General features: G+C 41.2%; 2 protein-coding genes across 3 annotated transcripts; one reads left to right on the top strand and one right to left on the bottom strand.

Annotated features, from left to right (window-relative positions):
• Window positions 1-453: 453 nt before the first annotated feature.
• slc46a2 (solute carrier family 46 member 2) lies at window positions 454-10,635 on the top strand. The gene is made up of 7 exons (XM_003444434.5): window positions 454-1,084; window positions 2,048-2,218; window positions 2,722-2,940; window positions 3,385-3,556; window positions 5,467-5,550; window positions 7,307-7,463; window positions 7,544-10,635. Exons 1-7 carry the CDS (start codon window positions 614-616, stop codon window positions 7,590-7,592), a joined length of 1,323 nt encoding a protein of 440 aa, XP_003444482.2. The 5' UTR covers window positions 454-613; the 3' UTR covers window positions 7,593-10,635.
• On the bottom strand, window positions 10,561-25,211 carry snx30 (sorting nexin family member 30). Of its 2 annotated transcripts, none has more exons than XM_003444433.5 (9): window positions 24,869-25,208; window positions 21,465-21,680; window positions 19,770-19,880; window positions 19,495-19,653; window positions 18,929-19,118; window positions 17,551-17,750; window positions 15,600-15,689; window positions 15,133-15,285; window positions 10,561-14,067 (listed from the first exon to the last, which is right to left on the bottom strand). In XM_003444433.5, exons 1-9 carry the CDS (start codon window positions 25,001-25,003, stop codon window positions 13,990-13,992), a joined length of 1,332 nt encoding a protein of 443 aa, XP_003444481.1. In that variant the 5' UTR covers window positions 25,004-25,208; the 3' UTR covers window positions 10,561-13,989. The 2 variants fall into 2 exon arrangements, with proteins under 2 accessions (XP_003444481.1, XP_005451468.1); XM_005451411.4 differs by lacking the exon at window positions 10,561-14,067 and adding an exon at window positions 14,104-14,569 and having other exon boundaries at window positions 24,869-25,211.
• Between the last annotated feature and the right edge of the window lie 121 nt (window positions 25,212-25,332).

Here is a 25,332-nt window from a genome sequence, read left to right as displayed (position 1 = left end):
TTGTTGTATGCATGTGATATCTACGTTGCCTACAGCGCTTCATAGAAATTTACAGGAACTGGCCATTTGATTTCGCTTTGCAATACCTGTGTAATTACATGGATGGTGCATGCTCTGTTTTTTTTCTTCTTTAAAGCATTTTTCACATTTTAAAGTCACACGACTGATAATTTATTTAAAAGTGTAAATAAAATGAAAGTATAACAGCTGAGATGGATTAACTGCCTTCAGTGTGTTCATATCTAATGTCATATTTTAGATTGCAGTTCAGATGTGTTTCAGTTTTATATCTCACACCTAGATAAATGCAACGAGAGAGGATTTTTGTGGAGATATAATAGGGAGCACAGAGAAATGGTCATGATGAAAATGTAAACAGTGGCCCAGAGCCTGATGAAAGAAGGTGGTTTCCTAAAATCTGACACAGAGTGCACTGAAGCCAGCTGATCAGCAGCAGGGGAAGAGGAAGTGGGCGTGTTTCCTCGGTCAGGCTGCTTATTTTGAAGCACACGCGCACCCTTCACTTATTACTGACGGAAGAAGTCCTAGAGGACGGTCATCTTTAGTTTTTTTTTTGTTTTGTTTTTTTGACAAAGTTACAACAATCCAGATTATGGTGGTACCGAACTGTCAAGCAGCCTTCGCGATGCTTCGGCAGATCGAGCCGATCATCGTGCTCGAGCAGCTGGGCAGCACTCTCTTTGATACCGCGCTGCAGATGGTGGTCAGGGACCGCTGTGTCAACGCTACCGACCCGGGCCACTCCAGCGAGGACGCCCAGCAGAAAGCCATGACCGACTTCTACATGATCAACAACCTCATCATCCAGCTGACTCCCATCTTACCTGCGCTGTTCCTGGCCAGACTGAGCGACAGCGGCCGGAGGAAAGCCCCCATCGTGTCGCCCCTCACCGGCTACCTGTTGTCCAGGCTCATCCTGCTCCTGGTGGTCGTTCTAAAATTGCCGCTGCAGGTGATGTTCGCGGCGGGGACTCTCCTCGGGCTCTCCGGCGGATTCACCGCATATTGGCCCGGTGTAATGACTCTAGCTTCGCTCGGCTCCACGGCGGCCGACCGCTCCAAGGTGAGTTACAGGCGTGCTGCAGCGGCAAAGCCGTGGAAGGAGCGCCGAGAGAAGCCTCAAAATAACTTACTTCAGTCACAAAACTTTGTGTTTGACCGTAAGACTGATGATAGAAGAAATATAAACGAATAAGATGGGCAATTAAAGAAGACTTTCTTTCTTGCTTTTTTCATTTTTCTTTCTTTTTTTCATTTTTTTTTTTTTTTTTTTTTTTACCAGATTTTTCAGTCTTTCGTTGTTATTTTTTTTTCCAGGGATTTCCCTTATTCAAAAATGGCCTTTAGGTTTTATTGCTCGTGTGAACACAATTGGTCGATATAGGAGTTTGCGTTACCTCTTTTAACTAAAATCTATGCAACGCAGATGTTGTACCTAAAACAAACAAAATAAAACTCAGTGAACTTCAAAAAGTAAGCTTAAACTTTTAACATAAAGCCATAAACACTCCCCCCCCCCTCTTAGTCTTACAGTACTGTGCTGCAGGAAACACGTTATATGCACACAGGCAGTCAAAAAGAAAATTACATTTAATTACCAAATCACCCAGGGGTTAGCCCCCTCTTCTGTGGAGCCAGCTCCCAGTCTAGATTCCCTCTCTAATTTAAAGATTACCTTTAAGATGTTCCTTTTTGATAAAGCATGGTGATAGTTCTAGATCAGGTGACCCTGAATCCTTCCTTAGTTATGCTGCAATAGGCCTAGAAAGCTGGGAGCTTCCCATGATGCATTCCCATTTCATCTTCACTCCGTGTTAGTACACCAATCTGCATGTAGTCATTAGTTATTATTACTACTCTTGCTCTCTTCCACAGTGTTTCTTTGTCCTGTTTCCCTCCCTTAACCCCCAAACCCGTTGTGACGGATGGCTTTTACTCCCTGATTCTGCCGAATTGAACTGAAAATAGAAAAAGGTTTACTTAAACTGATTTATATTAAAAGAAATAACCCTGTGCTCCCTTGCAGGTGTTGATGAGGGTGGAGTTCATGTATGGGTTAGCAGGCGTGGTGGGCAGCCTCGTTTCTGGCCATTTGTTCCACCTGTACAGCTCCAGTTTGGGACATGGGACCATCCTGCTTATCATCAGCACACTGCTGCATCTGCTCTGCCTCTTACACTCCATATTCCTGCTGCAGGTGAGTGTGTGCATGTGAGAGGGTTCAGACTCTATTAGAGCAGCTTTGCATGATTCACAGTCTATTTTATAATGGCCCTTCATCCACTTTGATTCTAGCTCCTCCCACTTTAAGGTAACTTCTTTCTGATTAGCTGCCCCTTCAAAACAAAAGGGCTCTGAACGCCAGGTATAGATAACCACATTCAGAGGATCTGATCCTACTGACATCATACGGAGCCAAAAGTAGAAAAAAACGATTTTTTTCTTTTTGGTGACCTCACCATGACCTAATGACCTAATGGTACATTTATGACATAAAATAAAGAACAGCAAACTAAATTGTCGATCCTTAAACATATGTGTACCGCTGTAATAATAATGTAAATAATTACATTAATCTGTAATCATGTGTCTTATAACTGGAACCATCTTTATTCATGTTCTGCCTTCAGTTTTAGCCACACGTGCTCGCTCTACCACCTCGCCGAGCTCATATACCATGCATGTCTGTCTTTATTAAAGGTGAAAGGCGTAAGCAATGGAGAGCCGAAGGAGGACCGCCACCTCCTGTTACACGTCTCCACTAACGCTCCAGTTGTTGAGGCTCCTGTTGAGATAAACAGGGTGAACGTGGCTCTGCTGTTCGTGGCTGCCATTCTGTATGACTTTGCAGTGGGCGGAGCCATTGAAGTACTGGGCGCCTTTGTGCTGAAAGCACCACTCAGCTGGAACGCCACTCTAGTAAGTTTTTTACCTCCTTTTTTGTGATTTGATGCAAAAAAAGATGGGATAAAAGTAACACTGCTAGTTTTAACTTTATTTTAAGCAGATGGGACAAATTTGAATATTGGTGTCTAAGCTTAACCATTGGTTGGCTTGTGATTGGTATGTTGTTAGCCAATGAGCACACCCTTGTTCAGCCTCCTCTCTGACTGTAATTATGACTATAATCTTCTGAACAAACTGAGGGAGCTGAGGCCTGTTTTCCCACAAATGGCTATGCAGCCAGGAGTGTTTCTGCAACCATAGGAGTCGCCCCCTGCTGGTCATTAAAAATAAAGCACATTTAAGGCACTTAGGCATAAATGCCATCTGTTCTTGTTGCACAGTCTGTTTATTATCGCCTCTCTATCTCTGAACATCTCTCCCTTTTTTTTTTACTCATTTCTTTTCCTCTTTCTTCAGGTGGGGTATGGGAATGCAGCAGGCTGTGTGATCTTCCTCAGCAGTTACTTAGGTGTCATCGGGTTTCGACGCTGCTGCAGCGACACCTCGCTGATTCTGATCGGCATGGTGTCCTTCGCTGTCGGGATTTACTTCATGTCCTTTGTAACGACGACTCTCACTTTCTACCTCGGTAAGAACAAACATCTTACACGGATTTTATATTAAGTTTGTGGTGGATTAGCAGCTAATAGAGACACTTCATCCAGAAGATTCGAGGCGGGTTTAGAGCTCATGCCACGCCCACAGCCCACATCCTTTACTTCAGTTTCTCTTATGATCTTTAAACAGATTAAATAGGCCCCCAGTTTAGCGCCCCTGGTTGAACAGGCTCAATGCAATCCTACCCTAGGACCGTTTGCTGTGTGTTTTACCCCACTTTCCAGTAAAATCTTCTCAGTTAAGTCAAATAAAGATGAAAAGCTGCCCTAAAATAATGTGTTTTTAAGTGAGAAAATTTAAAAAAATGAGACGCTGAAAGCAACATGGGCCCAGTTATGTGACTGGTCCTAACCTGTTCTTCATGTGACACTTGGTATTTTCTAAAAAACAGGTCAGGTTTAGTTCCCAGAAGAGCTGCATGTTCAGATTCCATTCGTCACTTTTATTTTTACTTTGCCAAGTGGTTCACACAACAAACAGCAAATGGGAAAAAAATGGGTGTTTAAGCTTTGATGGATTAGAAAGTTTGACTCAGCAAGCAAACGAAGTTTGTGCTAAAATTCAAGCTGTTTATTCGAGTTTACGTCAGACCTAAAACATCACCATGAATCATAAAAAATTAGGAACCAAAACAAGGAACTAGAAATGATTATAAGCCATAAACACTTTTTTCCCCTTAGTCTTAGAGTGCTGTGCTACAGGAAGCATGTTATATGCACACAGGCAGTCAACAAGAACATTACATTTAATTACCAAATCACTCAGAGGTTAGTTTCAACCAATTCAGTTTGATAAGGTTTATTTAACCCTTTCATGCATGAATTATGACAACCTCAATCAGGATTTTTTTCTAAAGTATTTTTATTCATCTTTAGGCATGAAAAAAAGATTTTTGAACTTCATTTTTTAAAACATGTACTTTGCAAATAAAAAGTAAAAAAAGTAAAAGTTTTTTTTACATATCCACTTAGTCCACTGGCTGGCCGGTGGGTGACAGGGTATAGAGTCACACATCAGTGTCCAATGTGGTGGTTGATGTGCAAATATACCATCAACACTGAGACAAATACAAGAAAACAGCCTTTGAATAGCTGTCCACTGTAGTGACCACTATACGCAAGAGGGTTAAATGATCTGGATTCTTACTGAAGGCTAAGTAAAACATTCAATACTTGATGTGTACACCCAGCAAACAGCTAACTCAGCTAAAGCTCGCGGATAAACATGTGGAAATGTAAAAAGTGACATTTCTCAGCAGTTGTGGTCTGGTCTATTTTCTGGCTATAAACAAATGAGATACCGTGTGTTAATTATTGTTTAGGGGAGGGAGGAGGGGGGATTGGCACCACTAGGATTCTTTTTATTTGGTATTTATCATACTGAACTTCTGAACTTGGACAATATATATCTGTGTGTCTGTGTGTGTACATAGACTAAAAATAGACTAAAAATCCTTAGTTTCAGTATTTCTTAGTCAGGTAAAAACTGGGGATGTTTACAAAACAGTGAGTTGACTGCTTTAAAAAGTTGTATTTTTATTCTTTTATTCTGCTGATTTTTCTAAATCTTGCCTCTGACATATGCTTTGTATGTTCATATCTCAATAACTATATCTCAGTGACAAGACCACCAACTGGCAGTTATTCAGCAGGGAGATATTTGGTTGGTCAATGCTGCCTGTGAAGGCGTGACCTGTTTCCCTCAAAGGATTTAGCCTCTGAATTGGGACGTTGTTTTAAAGGAAGGACTGCCGGATTAAAAATTAAACTTGTTTAAACACCAGATGCGACCATTCTTAGTAGCTGCATAGCTGTGGTTGGGTTTGGCGGGTTTGAAGAATTCTTTAGGAAACAAAATGTTAATAATGAACTTTTTCTGCAGCTCGTGCACTCACCCTGTTTGCTCTCATCCCGATGACCACAATCAGATCTCTGCTCTCACAGCAGGTCCCAGCTTCTTCATGTGGTGAGTACGCAGGAAAGATTTTTGAGCACTCAACACGCGCTTTGTATTTCATCTTAATCTGACTTTTAAAAAGTGAGAATATTGGAGGCTGTCATTTGAGCACGTGAATAAATGTATAATATTGGTGCCTGAACACGATGGATGAAAACCCACTGTGGTCATTCATAATAAACTGGACAAATATTTACTGACTGCAGTATAAAAATCAAAGAGTAGGCTGGAGGGATCTGTGGTTGCATTAAAGCAACGACAACATGACTTTTCCTGCAAGTTGTGTTTGCTGTCGGGGGGGGGGGGGTGACTCACCAGTCCTGTTTACTTTTAATGCTTGTGAGAAAATACTGTGTCAGCAAAATACTGTCGTTATAGGCTGCTGTGCCACCAGTTTCATGACTCTTAAACAGGTTTGTCAACTCTGATGCATTTAGTTCATGTCACATGCGTTACACTACCCCATGAAAGAGCAAGGCCCAAAGAACTTACTTAATGAAAAGACCATGTATGATTTAAACAGCTTTAAATCATACATGTAGCTGTCACATTTTTCTATTTTTCAGCATAAGCAAGAAGATTTTATAAACCAGATGTTAACAAAAGCTGTTGGTTGTTCCAGCTGTTTTTGTTTGCAGCTTTATAGGATTCAGATGTGCCCGCAGGTGGGACAATGCTGAGGACTTCATTTATTATTCAGTCATAATGTAATCACAGCACTCAGAAAGAGGATTGTTCCACATAGCTGTCAGACATGGTTTCGTTTTCTTTTTTTAAAAATTTAATTTAGTACATAGTCACATGATCCTCCACTTGGTGAGAGTGGTAAGGAAGAACTTCCTTTTAACAGGAAGAGACTCAGGGAGGGGCAGCCATCTGCCATGACCGGTTGAGGGATGGGGGCATCATCCCTCAATTAGTGGAGAATAGAAGGATTGCTTTGTGAATCATGTGAAGCCTCGCAGCAAAGCCTAATTTTAAAACTATAGTCTCCTGAAGCCAAACTGGGAGCTGGTTCCATAGAAGAGGGGCCTGATACCTGAGGGCTCTGCCTCCCATTTTACTTTTACTAACTCTAGGAACCACAAGTGCAGCCTGAGGGTGAAGTGCCCTTCTTCAATAATATGATACTGTGAGGTTTTATTATATTTTTTAAACATCTTAATAAAGGAAGACCTCAGGTGAAAGGGCCTGATTGGTGGAACGCCAGTAGAAACGATTCATTGACTCTGTTTTATTCCCTGATGAAAACCCGTGTGACGAAACACGTTGGAGTTTTTAGGTTAAACACAATCTTCCCTGTAAAACTGAAGACATTTTAATTTTATTTTGAAAAGCAGTTGCCTTGGAGTTTTTTGATATTTGAGCCTTAATAAAGCTACCACCATTTTAAGTCTTGTGTTTCAGGGTGCGTGTGCTGAGCTTGAGCGAGTTTTGGACACATGTGAGAGGATCCGTGCATAAGCAAATCCTCCATGTGATCCCCTTAAGGCTGGTTCACGATAAACAATGACCTGCAAGAGCCTGCTCTGCAATTAGCCAGAGAAACAAGCTCCTCCCTCTCTGTCACACATGAACACAAACACAGTTTCCAGGTGATTACAGGATCAGATCAATTTACTGCCAGGGCTTTTTCTCCTGTCATCTGCTTAAAACGTCAGAAATGCAAACACACACACACGGAGCAGCAATATCTTGTATAGATTAAACAAACAGCAAACTCTTCTCTCTTCATTCCCTTTGTCTTCCATCCCCTTCCCCTCAGGCATGACCCTCACCCTCCTGCAGCTCGCTCTGAAGTTTGCCAGCCTGGCGTACATCCCCGCTTTCACCAAGATCTATCAGGGAACCCTGGACTGGTTCCCAGGCTTTGTGTTCACACTAGCCAGTATTTTCACAGTACTGGGAATGATACCCATCAGGTATGTGTGCAGATCACTTCAGACTAACGTGCCGCCCTTCAGAGTCACTTTGTCTCATCTCCTCTCTCTACTCCCTCCAGTATAATCGGCTGCAGATCACCTCAGAGGCAGCAGTATGAGAAGATTTAGAGCAGCTGAACCAGCAACATCATCACCAGCAGCAGCAGCAGTGAGTGAGCACTGGTGCAAGGCAGAAGGGAACTGAGACTTGAAGCTACTTCCTGTGCTGTTAAAGCAGAAAAAGCATTTCCTACCCTACAGGCTTCCTCAGTTATAAAAGAGGGCAAACAGTAGGTTTTACATCTATTTCAGCATTTTACAGCCCAAATTTAAAAGGCCTGTGTGGATGGGCGACACACACTGACTGGATGCTGTCTTACCAGTTTGACAGCGAGTTACAAACTGTTGAAGTTGAGACAGACACAAGCAGACGTCATCAATCAGTCCTCTTTGTGACGACTGCCTCACAAAGACAGAAGCTGCCATGGTGATTTCCACATAGTTTAGGATTTGTCACGGACTGCGTTGGCTGCTTCTGTCAGCAAACTCCTGTTACTCACACTCCGTTTTCAGCCATGGGTCATGTTTTAAGCAACTTCGTTAGGAGTTTTGTATCCTGGAGTTTTCTCAGGCTTACAGGAACAGAAAGTTTGACGGAAGTTGGTCTCTGTTATAAATTCATCTGTTTTTATTTAACTGCCTACTGTTTTTGTAGATTCATAAACTAGAAGCTAGAAGTAGAAGTGTGGTTATAAAATCAGGGTTTTTTTTGGCTGTTACTGTTTCTGTTTCCATATTTAAAGACTTTGCAGTTGTTACTGTACTTGCACAGTAATGTGCACAAACTTAATGGGAGTGCTGCTCTGATGCCTGCTTAGCTGCATTTTCGGGTTTAGCTCAATGCTACACGAAGTGAATCCAGTTTGCGTCACAGACGGTGTAAACGGTGGACATGGCCACTGTGATGTCTCAAGGTGAAGCCTCGAGGCTCGAGAAACTGCACAGTCATTGGCTAACAGCTTCTGACTGAGTCTAATAAAGAGGATCGACATTTTCTCACATCACCTGTACAAACCCTAACCCTGCGATGCCACGTGTATTATTTCTCAAACAGGAGCCCCCTGCTGGCTATTAAACGACAATACAGGTTTCATCAGACGCAGAAGCCACGCCCATCTTTTTGTACTGTTTGTCTCCTGTTCATATCACTTTAACTCCTCTAGAGGTCACTGTTTCTGAGGTGTGACTTAAACCTGCTGCAAGGCTATGCTGCGTTTTACGGAAGCTCGTCTTTGCCAAAAACAATTTCTGGCATCCAGAAATGGAAAATTAGGGTTATTATCTCCAAAATTTTGGTTTACAAAATAAAAAATAGAGTTATTAAGTCAAAATTTTGAGATAACTTGAAATATCAAATGAGCTCTGCCAATCAGGCAGTTTTTTTCAGTGGCAGAAACAAGCCCCAATGAAACATACCAAACTTTTTCTGTTTTTTTAAACAGTGTTGTATTAAACTTCCTGTTATAATAGCTAAGCATTACACCAGTGGCAATAGATCAATTGCTTTTTAAATCGGCAGGGCTTGCATACACATCACTACAGATTGGGCCCCAACAAGCCCAACAAAGTTGAAAGAAAAGCATACTTCATAAGTCTGATGCACACTGTTACACATTATAAGACTGAAACACGATGTTCAATCTGTAAACCATAGCACAACATTGCCCAGTTTTCTTTAGATTGAACAGATATTTGCTGCTCAGAGGATATTAGTCATTTTTCAAATATCAAATATTTTACCACCCATCTGCGCCCAGTGACAAACAAATGTAAATTATTAACAAAACAGTCACTTCTTCATTTCTTTGCTGCCAGAAACACAAAGACCCAGAAACAAGTTTCACAGGAAGCTAATGCTGCGTATTTGACAGATTAATCCCACTGATACAGTTTGAAAGGAAACAAAAGGGAAAATATGTTGTGCCTGATACATTCAGAGCAACGTTAGCAAACGATCACAAGTGCGTGGACAAGTGTTCTGCGGACGGGAAAAAAAAACTGCTGGATTCTCCCCCACTCATGAGTCCGTGTATCATCACCATCAGTCAGCTGCTCACAAATGTGAGCAAATTTGGAAAAAGCTTTAGATTTGGTGTCATTTGACGTTCTCACACACTGACTACTGGCAGTCTAAGGGATCTTTTTTTGACATAACCTTTTGTTTGCTTTTATATATTTTATACATATTGACCCACTAATGCATTTGATTGTGCTTTACGTTCATGTGTCTGAATCTGAAGGTACTGGTACAGTTCTGTGCATGAATTTATGTAGAAATTTAAAGCCAAATTTTAGCTATTAATAGACATGTTTGTATAGCTGAAGTGGTGCTTATAGTACTGATTGAAGGAAACCAAATGAAGCTTTTTTTTAATAGTTATTTTGCATTTGCACGTTATTGCACTTTTATTTGTTGACGGTGCATAAAAGGGGGCTTCTGCTGAATTTCTTAGTTTAAATGAAATGATTAAACATAAAGAGCAACTTATGTTGGTGTTCGAGCTGCAATGACACTAAATAAATTCTTTTTGTTAAATAAAACATTATTAAGGCTTGTTGTGATGTTTTTAAATTGTCTGTATGAAAGAATATTTAAATATTCAGAAACACATATCCTTGCTAAATCTCTTCATCCAGAGCATAACTGCAGTATATTTAGTATGTATACATATATATATAAAAATATATAAAAAGTTACAGAAGCAGAAAAATACCAAATGCATTCATTCCTTTTATTATTGGTCCAATATATCAGAAAAACCCCCAATTTGTGTTAAAGATAAATTGCATCAAAAACAACATCAATGTACAAGCTTATTTATAATTACAACAAAATTGTTATTAACATCCAAATGTACAATAAGGGCTCTGAACGTAAACGGCACACAATGAGGAGGAACAGAGGTTAAAAAAAGAACAACAAAACCATAACAGACAAAAAAGTCATCTGAGTTTTAGACTGACTTGGTCGCTTTTATTCATCATGTGCTGAAAATCAGATCTTCTCTTCATGTGCGAATCCACGCTGCCGGGATGATGAGAGGAAGAGAGAGGCATTGGGGGCGGAGGATGTTTGGCCTGGAAATATTTGAAAGAAAACTCTCCCCTCCAACAGGCTCATAACAGATGTCCCTGTTTGAGGGATTTCACCTGAATCAGCTTCATATACAGCGTTTTTTGAATGTGTCTCAACTGAATTTAGACCAGTTTGTTGTCATTTTTTTGGCAAATTAAATTAGAAAGAAAAATTTTTTTTCCCAGCAGAAGTTTCTGCCAGGGCCTTGAGCTACATATTTAGTGCAAAACAATTCAGCAGGCACATGTAGTATAATAATAATGATAATAATAATAAAAATAATAATAATAATAATAATTATAATGATAATAATAGGGCACTGGCTAATAGAGAACACTGATCACACTAAACAGAGAGCTATTGTTGGAGGTTTAATGTGCATCAAAAGTAAAACGGTTTTGGTTGTGGCAGGTTTACACTGTTCGTGCACATCTCTATTCCCTTTTAAATCTTTATGCACTCATAAACCCAAAGATGCGCTCCAGTTTCATAAATGTGTGTCTCACATGTCAATTACTTCATTTACACCAAAGCGCGCTCTACAGATGCACCAGTGCCTAATGATAAGAGATCAAGTAACAACAACTCACAATCCTCAGCGGATACCAATGTTATACCCTAAACAGAACAGGAAATGGGGTTTTTTAAGCTGTATTATATATATTTTTTGTATTATTCATGCTACATTTCATCCAGTTACTTCTCAAACTGCACTCGGGCTTCAGTGAGTTTTAGCTACAAGCAAACATCAAGAAGAAACACATAAGTCATCTCATTTAATGTTTTTAAACCGATCTGGGGTTTTCTTTAGTATAAACAGATGTATGATCCCTTTAATAGATAAAAGCTGGCACCTGATGTGTTTGTATGTGTACAATCAAGGCAGGAGCAGCTACAAATACTGCTCAATAGCACTACTAGTGGACTACTACTAGAACTTAACAGTCAAACTCTAAGGTTTGAGCTATTCAAATGCAATGGGGTTATTATAGGGCAACAGTAAGGGTAAGAATGATCGTAGTAAATCTTTGGATTTTCCCTTTTAGCCCTGGTGCATCCATAGGCCGCTCCACTGCAGCTGCCTCCGTCCTTAAAGATAATTTTTCTTCACATTGTTGACTTCTGCTAGTTACAGAGTAGCTGCTTCACTGTTTTAAAGCTTAAGGGTAAAATGTGAAAGGCAAAAATAGATAAGGACATTAAAAAAAGAGAGAGCAAACTAAACCTAGTTCACCGGCGGCTGCAGACGCCTCGTCAGGATGCTGCAGCACTTGCATTTGGTTGCATGGAGGGGCAGGCTCAGTAATGTGACGGCTACTTTACTTGACTGTAACAAAACCTGAAAGCAGCTCTAGTCTGGAAATCCTGTCAGTGAAGGAGAAACTCTTAACCAACAGGAGGCCAAAACGTGGTGACTGTGGAAATGTCACATGACTGAGTCTGCCTGGGTGTCATTGGTCAGGTTTTAGCTACTTTCAGAGTAAAAGGAAAGCAGAATAAGCAAGATACATCTACTGTTTGTGCTTCAAACCCTTTCTTCTGGGTTGGCAGTAAATAAGAAAGTTTTAAATAATATGAGTTCAGTGAGGGGATTTTTCCCCATTCAGGAGTTGGAAAATAATAAAGAAGTGTGATGTGCTGCAGGGCTCCACCTCATTATCCCATGAGTCACAGCTGAGCAGATGAGGTCACATCCTCAGACTGCTAACAGAGCTGCACCGCAGAGGGTTTCCACGCTGTTCAGTACCTCAGTCTCAGCCCGTTTGGTTAAAACAGGCAACTTAAGAATTTAAAGTAATGTGTTGCATCACTCAGGGTGTAGTTTTTTTGTTTGGTTTTGTTGCAATGTCTCACTCTTAACATGACACAGCAGGGATTTTTCCACTAGCCTCAGAGGTTTTAGTTCCTCTGTAAGCCAGCAGCATGACCACACTGACACCTTATATTCAGGATTCATGGCTTTCTTATTTTCCATAAAGAATGGTGATGCATGCTTCAATGCAGGGTTTTATCACTTAGGCAAAGAACTGCAAGGAAAGAATTAATAAGTTAATAAAAAAAATAAATCCAATGGTAAAACATTTACGTCTTTAACAAGTTACAGAGCACCACTGGAGTCTTCACCTTATTATTATTATTATGAACCAAATGCACCGTTAACATCGCCAACTGAGGTAAGTCTTTGCTTAAAGAAGAAGAAGAAGGGTATAAATGGGAATGGTGAGAGAAAGACGATATCAAGAGAACCCAAAAGAGGTAGCTCACTGCTTCACTTCCTCCTCATTTCAAAAGCGTGGGAGAAAACTATTAACAGCTTGGCCACAAGGTGGAGCCGCTGTTCTCTTAAAAACTCCACCTTCCACAAAGTGACCTCTCAGACAAACCTCAGCGTTCAGCTCAGACACCTATAGAAGCTTGTTGCCATCACTTAAAAAAACAAACAAAAATCTTTTTTGCTACTCATAACTTAAAAGTCTGAGTTATAAGCTCAAAATTTCAAGTTATTTTCTCTTAAGTTTGAGTTAGTGAGACCAGAGATTATAGCCCGAAATGTTGATTTATGGATGGCAAGAACTTGTTTTCTTCTATATGCACCTTCATCGTCATCGCTGAAGACTGTTTAACTCCATTTATCTGTGAGGGTGTGTAGCAACAAAAAACAAATAAATAACCGAGATATAATAAAGTGTCCCTTTGGGAAAACATGCACAGGTCCCACTTGAACATTTATCACATACCACCTGATTTTTGTGGGTTATTTTTAGTAATAGGTGCAGGAAAGACAGGGGGGAAGTTTGTGACCTTTGGTAAAAGTTTAGATTAAAAAAACAAAAACAAAACATGTGTGGTGCTTTGAGTACAAGAGAGTAAATTTGTGTTCATTCACTGTTGTATTTCCCAGAGGCTTTTACAACCTGGCAGGACAAAAAAAAAGAAAAAAAAACACATCTTGAGGATGTTTTGAACATATCTGAAACAAACCTAAGATACTTCATAGACCCACACAGCAGCAATACCTTCATGAACAGTTTTCTCAGTATGAAAATGGGAGAGCGTTGAGTAAGAGACTGCGGTTAAATAAACACAAAGTAGCATTGGCAACCGACTGTTAACTCGAAATATGAAGTAGAAAAAGTCAAAAAAAGAAACAAAAACAAAAACTATACATAGTAGGTTTCTCCTCTTTTCCTAGCTGTCCTCGAATGCACCGTGTGTTTCCTCCTTAGCGGACCAAAATCTTAGAGGGAGACGACTCCCCTCATACAATCATCTCACAGGAGAACAGGGGCCCCGAGTCCAGCAGGTAAACCTGCTGCCCTGTTGGTCTTTTTCCGTGGCATGAACGAGAGAGTGTGTGTGGAGAGACGGAGAGAAAGAGATAGAGATGTTTCAGTTCGTCTCACTCGTTTTGTCTTCAGTCTGTTTGTCCTGGAGGACAGTTATGAGCGACTCCCACGCTGCCTGGCACTGCACAGGGTGGAGATGGACCAAGAGTCGGCCGACGTGGGGAAAGAATGAGGTAAAAGGGAAAGATTGGAATTATTTAGAGGAATTCTGAAAGATTTATGTTTGTAAAAGTCATGTTTTCACAGTGTGGGCTCAGAAATCTGTACAGTGATTCCACACATCTGCCACAGAGGCTGCTGAGGATCTACCAGATAATACAGGAGTCAGATGGCTGTACCACTCACACATGAGTGCAAAACATTCAGTCTCTACGGGCTAATGAGGGAATGCACTTGAACAGTTTCAGAGAAATTTCAGGGAGGATAAGGATAACAAACTAAATACAGAAGTCTAACACTTTTATGCAAAAATAAACATACACAAGATCATGAGATCATGAGAAGAACAAATAAACAGCCTTTGTAATAAAAGTACATGAAAGAAACAAGATGAGAATTTGTAGTCCATCTTCTTGAGATCATTGTTAGGAAGCCCTTCACACCTTTCCTAGGCCTCATGGCATCTACAGTTGTAGTCAAGAAAACGGGGTAGGAGGTAATTATGTGGACTATCTGACTGCATGCCTGCTCACCCTAAACATGTGCGTCTTCCATGTAGAGAAAACCAAAAACAAGGCGAGAGTTGTGCGATCAACTGGTGTAATCAGTGCAACGATGGCGACCAAGTTAATTTATAGTAATACTGAGTTGTGCTCGCATCATTAAATAATATTTCTCTAGTCTACATAAACTTTTTTTTTTAAACTCAAATAATAAGAAACTGAAAAAATGAACCTGTTTTTTAAATCTTAAATTAAGTGCAAACTCTGTATGCATGAATAGATAGGATCACTTTGGAGAGAGGTTAGTGTTTTTCTTCTTGTCATCTGTTGACCCTTTTTTCCCCCCCGACTGCTGCACTTCATTTAGCGTCTCCCTAACTGCTCCACTGTTTTCGGTCTTTATGCCACCATAAAACTGGAAACACTGGTATGAGTGGGAGTGTCTCCGGTGACCTTTAAGAACAGCTCGTGTGTTGCCTGAGGCTAAAAGCTGGAGTGTTTTTACAGAAATTACACAGGCGTACCTTTTCATAATAGGTGACGTTTTTGTCGGCCATGCCGGTGAGAAGCTGCTTGAAGTCTTGTCTCTTGTTGCTCTGCCAGCGCTCCCAGTCTGCCTTCAGGTCAGCGTTGAAACACTCCATTTTGTCCTGGCATTTCTCTACCTCGGCTGGTATCTGGTATAACACAGACAACATCAGCTGCAGGAGGCTTACATAATACCGGAGTACTTTACAGGACAAGGAGTGTTGGTGGGGATGGGGTGTGTGATAAATCCTGTGATCTTGGTATAGGCAGAAGATAAAAATAAATAACTTCATTTACCATCCGACAAATCTAGTCAGAATTTTCTGGTCATCTGAAGAATGATCTCTTAACTTGTAATTTATTAAGTTTTCAATTCTAAGAATACCAGTGAAAAGTAAAGACACTCCCAGAAGTAACAAATGCAGAAACGGCAGATTCAGATGAAAGGAAGGGGAAGGCTCACGGGTGTTCTGTCCTCTTGTTTGCGCAATACGGCTGCTTCTAGACGGCCTTCGTACTCCGCTTGGCTCTGGTCTCGCTTCCTCAAAACATTCTGTAAACAGACAGAGAAGGTCATACGTTTTATTTTGCAGACCACAGTGGACACTCACTGTCCACTGTCCAAAGTATTTTATAAGAAAGACAACATGCGAAAACTGTTAAACTGAGACAGAGATGCTGAATCAGGAGCTTGGCGAGGACAGGACATGACACATGCAGAATCTCAAACCATACTTCCTCTATTCAGGTTCAAAGGTGACGAAACCAGTCGGTGCTCGACTGTGTGCAGGCTGAAGGACTCGCACTTTACGCTGTTCTGGGTAAATTTCTGCCCCCGTGTAGTTTCCTTATGTTCTCCGCTATAAATAAATGAATCTAATCCATGGTTAAACATTACACATTTTCAAGCTTGTGCCTGCGAACCGAGCTGAACTGCCTTTTCCACTCTTTTCCATCCAAAACCTATAAATGTGTTTACAGTGGAAAACTTCAGTAGAACTTTCCTCTGCTAATTTTAGCTCACTAAACCAGACATCTTTTTGTTTCTTTTGAATTTGGAAAGAAACAGGCAAAATATTTTAATTTCACATAACATTTTGCTTTTTTGTCACTTTTTTATCCTTGATAGTTTTGCCTCTCTCTGCCTGCAGAGCCGAGATGTGGTTGAAGTGTAGATGTTCTGCTTTAATTCTGGTTTAACAAAATAACTGTTGAGGAATTATTGCTATGTTTATCCACAGACCCCACATTTCCACAGGCTCAAAACTAACTGGACAAGCTAACATCATTTTATGAGGATTGTTATGAAACCCTTTTGCAGTCAATGAACACCCAAAGTGTAGAACCCACTGACATCCCGAAAAGCTGTGTTTTCCTTCCAGGCCTTTATTTTATCCTCCAGTGGGTCTTTCTGCCTTCAGTAGCTGAAAAGCATGCTCTGGGGTCAGGTTGACTTTTAAAAATATTCCCTTTCTTTACCCTGAGAAACTCCTGGGTTGTTTTGCTTTGCGTCATTATCAGTTTGCACCGTTAAACACTGTCTGCTCAGTTTTGCCCCATTTTGCTGAGTGTACGGCCCTGTATGACTCCCAGTTCACCCTGCTCTTCTATCAGCAGTCAGATCATCAATAAACATTAGTGCCCTGGTTTCACAGGCAGCCATAACATCACTTCTGCCATGTTTGACAGATGTTGTTGTAAGGATCCAGGTCAGGAGCTGTTTTTGGTTCTCTTCCCATCGTTCCATCATTCTGGTAAAAGGTTCATCTATCCAAAGAATTTTTGTCGGCTCTGTTAGATGGAGTTTTTTTGGCCAATACTAATCTGGTCCTCGTGCTCCAGAGTGTAACCAGTGGTTTGCGTCTTGTTGTAAACCCTCTGTATTTACACTCATGAAGACATCTCTTGATTTTAGACCTTGACAGTGATGTACGCACCATCTCAAAAGTGTTCTCGGCTTGGTTAGATGTTGTGATGGGGGTTTTCTTGACCATGGAAATAATTCTGTCATCATTGACTTTAGTTGTTTTCTGTGCTCTTTCGGGTCTTTTGGTTTTGATGAGCTGGCCAAGGCTTTCATTCTTTTCAAGCAAGTCAAGCAACTCTCTCGCTTTGTCTTTTCAGCCTAACAATCGCTTTTTTCACTTGCATCTCTCTTTGGACTTCATACTCATCTTTTATCTGTCATCAAATAACAAGAGAACAGGCCTCATCTGGCCATGAACATTATAATCAGCACATTAATTACTATGAGTTAGTGTAAAATGTCAGAAAATTCTAAACAATTAACGCTAAATTTTTTGTTTAACCTACACCCAGGGACTAATTAGCAGAAATTAGAACACTTTATTTTGTTCCCTTTTCTTGACACATCAAACAGACGTTACACGTTTTTAGCGCCACCAACTCCCTACCTTCATTGACTCGATGTAGAGAATGTATTCTCTGAGCACGGGTAGGAAGTCCTGGCTCATGTTCTCACTCATGTCCTCCAGCGCGCCGCAGCACGTCGTCACACAGCCAGCCATGCCCTCCAGAGGACGCTGCAGCTCCTCCTCTGACCCCGCCCAACTGGCATAGACTGTACCATACTCGCGTAGCTCAGTTAGGTACTCTAGTTAAGAGATGGGGTGAAAGAGTTGGTTAGGTCAGATCTGACTTCTTAAAATCAGAGTTATTGCAGAGTACTAGATGACATGTTGCTGCCTGGGAAATAAATCACAGCAAAACCACAAGCATAATTTTTTTTGTTTTGTTGTTTTACACTCCATCCCCTCACAGGTCTTTATTATTTACAGTCACCAGAATTTCCATCTTATCTCCTCTAACAAGGCCGCCGCGGACAGCCACTGGTCTACAACTTGAACAGATGGTGCTGAGCAGCACTTCACGTGGCTGGTGGCAGTTATTTACACAGTCACTTTTCATGCATGAGTTAGGCCTGCAGTTATCAACCACAAGGCCCAAAGGTCTGTGGGTTCCTCTTCAAACAAACACACTCCACAGTCAATACTGCATATCAACTCATCCTAAAACTCATTGCTTGTGTACCCGGTACAGACTCGATGATCACACATGAAATTCAAACAGCCGATTCTACAAAATGCTCCCAGCAAAATGGTCAAGAAACATAATATAAAGAGCAAGCACCAATGCACTATATGCACTCGTTGCTTGCTGGTGCCTAAAATAGACATTTGGAAGAAGTAGCCTCGATGCAGTTCATCTGTAACCACAAGCACAAATAGCTCCTCTATAGTCACTGAGGCTACGCTGCAAAGAGCACAGCACCATATGAATTTGGCTGCTTCCTGCATGTGCCTAAAATACACGAATGGGTAAGCAATTCTAGAGAATTTAACTCTTTATCAGACATAGTGCTTTATACATCTAAGAGTCAGCATGAAGTTTAATACATTTGGTAAAATAAAAACATCCGATACAAACGAAAGCTTCTCTTTTGGTTTTTCACTTCTTTTTTTTTTTTTTTTATGATTCAGCATAATTATTTCTCTTTTTGCGGGTTTAATTTAGAATGGAAAAAAATAGATAAACTGTTCACCATACGTAACAACAAAGGTGTCATGGGCTTTTGATGATGACATGAGCCTCCTACGCCTCCTACATGAGGTATTTCAGGCATGTCCGCCTAAGAGAAGACCACGGGCCACCCAGGACACTCCGAATAGGTTATTTCTCCCTGGCTAGCCTACAAACACCTCAGATTCTCTCCATAAAATAGATGAAGAAGGAAGAATTATCATGCTTAAATATATTTCTTCAGCCCCTTACCTGACTGCTCTTTGAGGATCCTCTGAGCGATCCGGTCGATGGTTCCCAGTTTCTGGTTAAAGGTGTCCAGGTATTCTCCCAGGGCGCAGAACTCAGGAGGTCGCACTCGCAGCTTGTAGCCTCCAGCCACGCTCTTCACAGACTCACCCACTTTGGTCAGCAGGGCCAGACCCTGACGTTTGTTGAGGTCCTGCGAGCAACAGCATGATATTGATATAAATAGGCAGCCACATAAGTTTAAAAAGGTTAGACAGTAAAGAAAATATGATGGTAATCGTGTCTTCTCTCCTCTTCTCAGTGGAGATCGAGTATTGGTCGCGACTAAGACCACTTGAGGGTCTTTCATCTTAAAGAGAGCAATAGAGACTTTGCTTAAAGACATTTTAAACAAGGAAATAAGAGGTCTGTATTTTGTGGTTTTATATTTTTCTGAAAGCTTACAGCTGAGGTTAAGCTTTTTGAATTTTTGTTTATCATGCAACAGCACTCATGATTTTCCTTTCTTTTTGACCTATATTCATATTAGTGGGACTGCTTTTCTTCATGGGTTACTGCAGCCGTCTCACCTTGGCAGACAGGAAAGCATTTAGATGAGGGTTGAAGGAGAGGACGGGGTGGTCTGCAATTCGTTTGAGGAACTTGTCCAGGGCCTTCATCCTCGTCTCCACAAACTCCTCGGAAAAACGATCGACCACGCCCTTCATCACAAACTTCTCCGGCAACGGCTGGAGATGGGAGGACGACGGCAGAGCGGGGACGAGAAGGGAGTGCAAAAGAGAGCGTTAGAGGTTTCTAATTGGCAAGCGGCACAGCTGGTTGCAACAAAGCTCGTGTAACCTACTGGGATGAGGTGGGTCGGCTGGCTGTCCTCCAGCTTGGTCCTCAGCCAGTCAAAGTCCTGATAGCGCCGCCGAACAGAGTACTCTGGCAGGTCAAACTCTATCCGTGATGTCTGAGGAAGAACACACACACAAACATTTCTAAATTAAATTCTTCATATAAAAAAGGAAGAAAGAGCTAGAAAAATCCAGCATGTGACAAGGTGGTAAAATCAAACAGGTCCATGAACGCAGCCTTTTGTGGCCGAGTGAACTTTACACCGTTTGTGAGTTACTTTGTAAGAGTTTAACTTAATTTAGAAAAAAAGAAATGGGAAAATCATTTAGTATTCACAGCAGGCAGTGCATGCGTACACACACAAAAATGCACTTCCTGTCTCTCTGAACATCAAGGGTCAAAGGTTGCTTGGACATGTCTCCCCACTGAATCGGTTTGTGTCATTAAGCACTGAAGAAGAAAAAACAAAACCCAAAAACAAACAGAGGATCCACCTGCTAAACACGAGTTACAGAATCTCCCTTGCGGAATATCATTTTCCAGGAAAGGTTAATGTATCCGACACATGATCCAACCCGTTTTATCAGGATACAAGCAAATTCAGGTCTAACTGGTTCATTCCATCTCAAATAAACTATCTGAACATTTTCTGCTCAACCACCTCTGATTTACACGAAAACTTTATAGTTTTAAAATGTGGACATACATACATTGTGAAATTTTAGCTTCATATATCAAATATTTTTCTAGATTTTTATTTTCACTTTCGGGCTCACCCTCCTTCTCGCGAAACCCGCAAAATAAATTGCACAAGGCAATCTGTCACATAATTGTCCCTCTGTTTCACTGTGGGTTCAGAATTTGGTGTCCATTCCTTTCTAACAATGGACAATGCAATAACAACAGCTTTAAAAACAAAAACCCATATACACATAAGTGTAGTTTTAACAGATTATCCCATGTTTTCTGCTCCAGCATCCATTTCTCTCTTTGTCTGGAGGTGGCAACGTTCTCTTGTCTGCTGCTGCTCCTGTGACAAAAGGTGGCAACTATAACTAATGTAGACTTGTACATCACAGTATTTTTTTAAAAAAACATCAGTGTGTCTGTGGCTTTTAACTGGAGGTTAACAACAGCAAGCAGAAATTAAGAGATGTGAAAACTGAATTTAGAAAAAAGGGGGTTCAGTGAATAAACAGAAACTACAGCCACTGCAATATATTAGAGTCTATGAGCTGCCACCATGTAACCTTTCACAGCTTCATCAAGAAAAGCCTGTTTCATATCTACACATCTTAAGTTGTTAAAGTGCTCTGTGGACAAAGCCCATACAAATGTGTCAAGTGTATTTTCCTCTGTTTACATCCTTGTTAGGTAGTTTGCCTACCTGTGCTGCTGCACTGCTACACAATCATAAAAACAATGCACTGCAAGTCAATAAAACCACAGGGTATCTTTAACGTACACCTTCCTCACTGGTATGCTTTTCTAATTAAATATTCATTTAGTGCTTTAACACTACAGGACAGGATTTTTCAGAACCTCCAGCAGCTGCATTAAAGCTCTGCGCCATCATTAAATGCAGATGGAAGAAAAAAAATACAAGAAAACCACTAAATAAAAGTTTAATTAAGCAATTATTTTCTATAAAATAAAACAGAGTTTGTTCACGTTATCATGACACCAGCTGGTAGCAGACCTTGGTGGAGACTCTGTAAGTGATGTAGGTCTCCATGGTGGAGACGTGCTTCTTTGGGTCGTCGACAGTGACGAAAAGGTCGTGGGTTTCTGTGTCGGCATAGGGGTCCCGGGTGTCTGGGTCCAAGTCATCATCCAGGTGCAGCCTGTTGAAGAGCACGGACGCAGAAGCCGGACTCGGCGTCTCGACCGGCGTGCCGTTGGTCAGCCCCACTTCCTGCATGTGAATAGATAAAGACAACATCATGACACCAAAATACAGATGCTGCACTCTGCAAACAAAGAGTAAAACACAGATCCTGATGCTGCCACTGCAGTTTTTTTCCCTCTCTGTCAATGGCGCTCTTGTTAGGCCCGTGCAAACACCCTACATCTCCTACACCATCCTAACTGAATGATGGATAATGGGAGGGAAACAAACAGCTCTGGCATGAAATACTGAGAATTTTTTATCTCATCTTCAAGTAAATATATAAAAGTCACTACTTTCCAAGGGCCTTACTCAAGAAATAATAGTTTAGAAGACTAACTAATAGGTGGTGCTAACAGTAGAGGTGCAGTCTCAGGAGTGCACTGGGCCTATATCATGCACTGTATGTTGGGAGAAAATTGATCATGAATTATTAAAACTGTGCTGGCATGGATTTGAAGTTGGGAACACTTTAATGCTGTTCTGTTATCTTTTTGTTGAGCAGTTTTGTATGCATATTGCAGAAAAACTCACGTATTCTTGTCTAGAAACATGTAAATAAGGGGTGAAAATATCCGTGGTGCAACCAAAAACTGCACAAAGGATCATTTTTGTTAGCAGGAAACAACATAACAAAAACAGTTTTATTATGGACCGCTGGAACAAGGACTTTGTAGACTTACACGTCCATCAGAAAAAAGAATTAAAAGGCCATAAAATGCAAATAAGTGGGCAACTTATTTGCTTTTTTGCAGTTTAAAAGGGAAAGTCAGCAGTCTGACTTCAGTCTACCTGTTCAATAATAATATTTTACTCAGTGAGGCATATTCAGACTTTCATTTGACAAACATCTTTACATATGAAACATCTTTTACAAGCTTGACCTGTAACATTTGATTTTCTGTGAACTTCTGCTGACAAATCTCAGCGGTTGTCAGAGGAACTACCTTCATTGTGTGAGAGGCTCATGTTCAACCACAATTACCTTTTCTTTTTTAAAAAAGAAAAAGAAAGATGGTCCGTACACAAATTTCTACTTCAATCGCTGTCAAAAGAAGTGCTTCCTCTCAGTTTGTCCACAGTTTCTTCACACCGCTTGCACTCATTGCTGTGCACACAGGAAACACACGCACACACACACACAGGGCGCTGACGCTGTAAATTCTCTTTTTTTTTTTAAACACTTTGGTGCTAACCTGCTTTGGTAATCACAGTTGGGATAATTGCATTGGGCTGATGTTAATAAGCAACAGGAGAGTCCAGTATGCACTGACAGTGAGGAGGAGAATAAGAAAACTGTATGTGTCTAACAGACACGGCAGACCTGACAGATGTTTGTGACAACCAGTCCTGGCATTGTGGCCAATCAGCAGATATTTAGAGCACAGGTGTTACTAAATACATCAAGTGCCACGACAGCATGCCAGTGAGTCACCAAGCACCGAATGGAATTTAACCCTCACCATCATCAATGTAATATTTCCATCTGAGCCTTTTTTGTTATCACTAAATAATACCAGCTGCTCCTTAAGGACGTGTTTGCATATTTTAAACACTTACGGTCATGCCTAAAATATGAACTTGCCAACTTAAAAAAATAATAAACGTTTATGTTAACACAAACTACCCGTGCCTGTTTTTGCAAGTTAAAGCTGCAGTAAGTAGGACCTATCACTGTGCTGCTGTGATCGGTTGTTTTGCTGTCCCAATGCTTGTAATTGTGCCACTTGTGAACTTGCTAAATTTGCTCATGCAATGGCTTTTTCCAACCATTTTCCTACTATCTCTCAGACCTTAAAGTGACTTTGGTTTGTCCCAGACCTCAAAATAATCAAATGAACATCAAAATCAGTATAAAAGAAAATGTGCACTTCAATTTTTATGCGACTGATCCAATCTAGCACCACTTTTATACCGCTCCCTAAAGACCAACATCGGTACACACCTATTAGATAAATCTGTTGCATACATACACACACCGACAGATGCAATCATAAAAGAAAGCCTCCATCTGTCATTATCTTTTTATACATATGATGTGTTATTGCACACCTGCTCACCCTCAAATTTTTTTGCCGTGGATGTTTGTGTATTTTTCAAGATTGGGCATCCATCTGCCCCACGGACTTTGGGATCAAACCTTTGACTCACCACGTTTGCGGATGTCCACTCTACCTCTCCAGCCACAGTTGCCTAAATCTAATAAATTCTACTTCCTTTGCACTTTTTTTGCTCTTTGCACTGTTCACCTGATCCGGTCTGAAACAGCCTGTGATCGTCCAAAGTCTTCCATCATTGACCAGAGTTTATGAAGCCTGAAAACAGACAGCAAGGGAGATGCAGGAGTCCAGTTCCCTTTAGATTAGTTCCCTCTCGGACCACTTGAGCTGCAGTATGCTTAGAGGGTTATTGTGGTGTTTGTTTCCTACAGCATCTTTAAGGAACTAAAAGCACCCCCAGGCATGCAATTTTGGTGTTTAACATTATACACCGGATCCTAAGAAAAATAAGATCTCTTATCTAAATAGAATGATACTAGACCTGCTCTGAAGCCTGTGGCATTTCCACAGAATTTTGCTAAAATGAGTGGACAAATGGTTTGACAGGAACCAGACCCATTTGGCCTGGGTAATCATGTACAAGGAAAAGCCACAACCATAATGATGCCAAGAAGCTTCATACTGGAAGTATTACAGCATCTCCTGTAGCCAATAATTAACCGCAGTATCAAAGTGGTTGCTACAGTTGTTACTACAGTAAACACAGCAGCAGCAGCAGAAGCAGGGAGAATAAAAGCCATGTGATATGCTTGGATGGCCCATCTTTGTTTACTCAGCTCACTGGGATTGAGATGGATGCCATGCCCACGTACACGCATAATCCATCTTAAATAGTGAAAACACAACACTCGCGCTTTTACTTGTGAGTTTGTGTCGATTAATTTGGGCCAGATATCCAAACTTGGTGAATTTGCTGTTTCAGCACTGATTTAGTGGCAGACTCAGAGGGTTCAGTCATGTGCTCTAAAACCTCAAATGCAAACAGAAATGAGTGTTTTCCACAGTCTCCTTTTTAAACTTCCATCGGTTTTCTACTACTTATTAACAGGGGGGGATGATAAACACTGGCGTCAGCCGTAAAACGGTTTAATCAAAGAGGGGTTTTGTTTGGGTAAGCGTCCTCTTTCCATCCCCCACCGTCGGTGCAGATCCTACCTTATCCCTTCCACCGCTGACGGTGACATCTGGCCCGGGGGAGAGTGGTTCCTCGGCGGCGGACAGCGGGTGGAGGATCTCCGTGATGGGCTTTTGCCCCGAGCTGGCCAGGCCTCTCGGAGCGCTGATACTCATTGCGTGGAAGGCGGGAAGACGTGGCCGGGTATCTGAGGAGGTAACGGCTGTCCGTTTCTCCGCGGCCGTTATGGTTCTGGAGACAAAAAAAGAGGCTTTTCCCCCCCTCCTCTGTTCAGGGTCTCTTCAGCTGAGATGTTTCACTGGCTGCTTGACCACAACTGTCAGCTGACTCCTACTGCGCAGTTCCGGAAGTTAAACGAGAAGAACCTGGATGTAAACATGTCAGTCACGTGACAAATGACGAGCGAATCGCTGAAGATCGTCTACTAAGAAGATGTACGAACAGATTTACAATCAGATTTCTATTTTACAGAAATACATCAAGA

The sequence above is a fragment of the Oreochromis niloticus genome, linkage group LG7 (assembly GCF_001858045.2).
Source record: "Oreochromis niloticus isolate F11D_XX linkage group LG7, O_niloticus_UMD_NMBU, whole genome shotgun sequence".
NCBI classification, from domain to species: domain Eukaryota; kingdom Metazoa; phylum Chordata; class Actinopteri; order Cichliformes; family Cichlidae; genus Oreochromis; species Oreochromis niloticus.
Note: the sequence above shows the minus strand (reverse complement) of the source record. Positions and strands in the feature narration are given on the sequence as shown.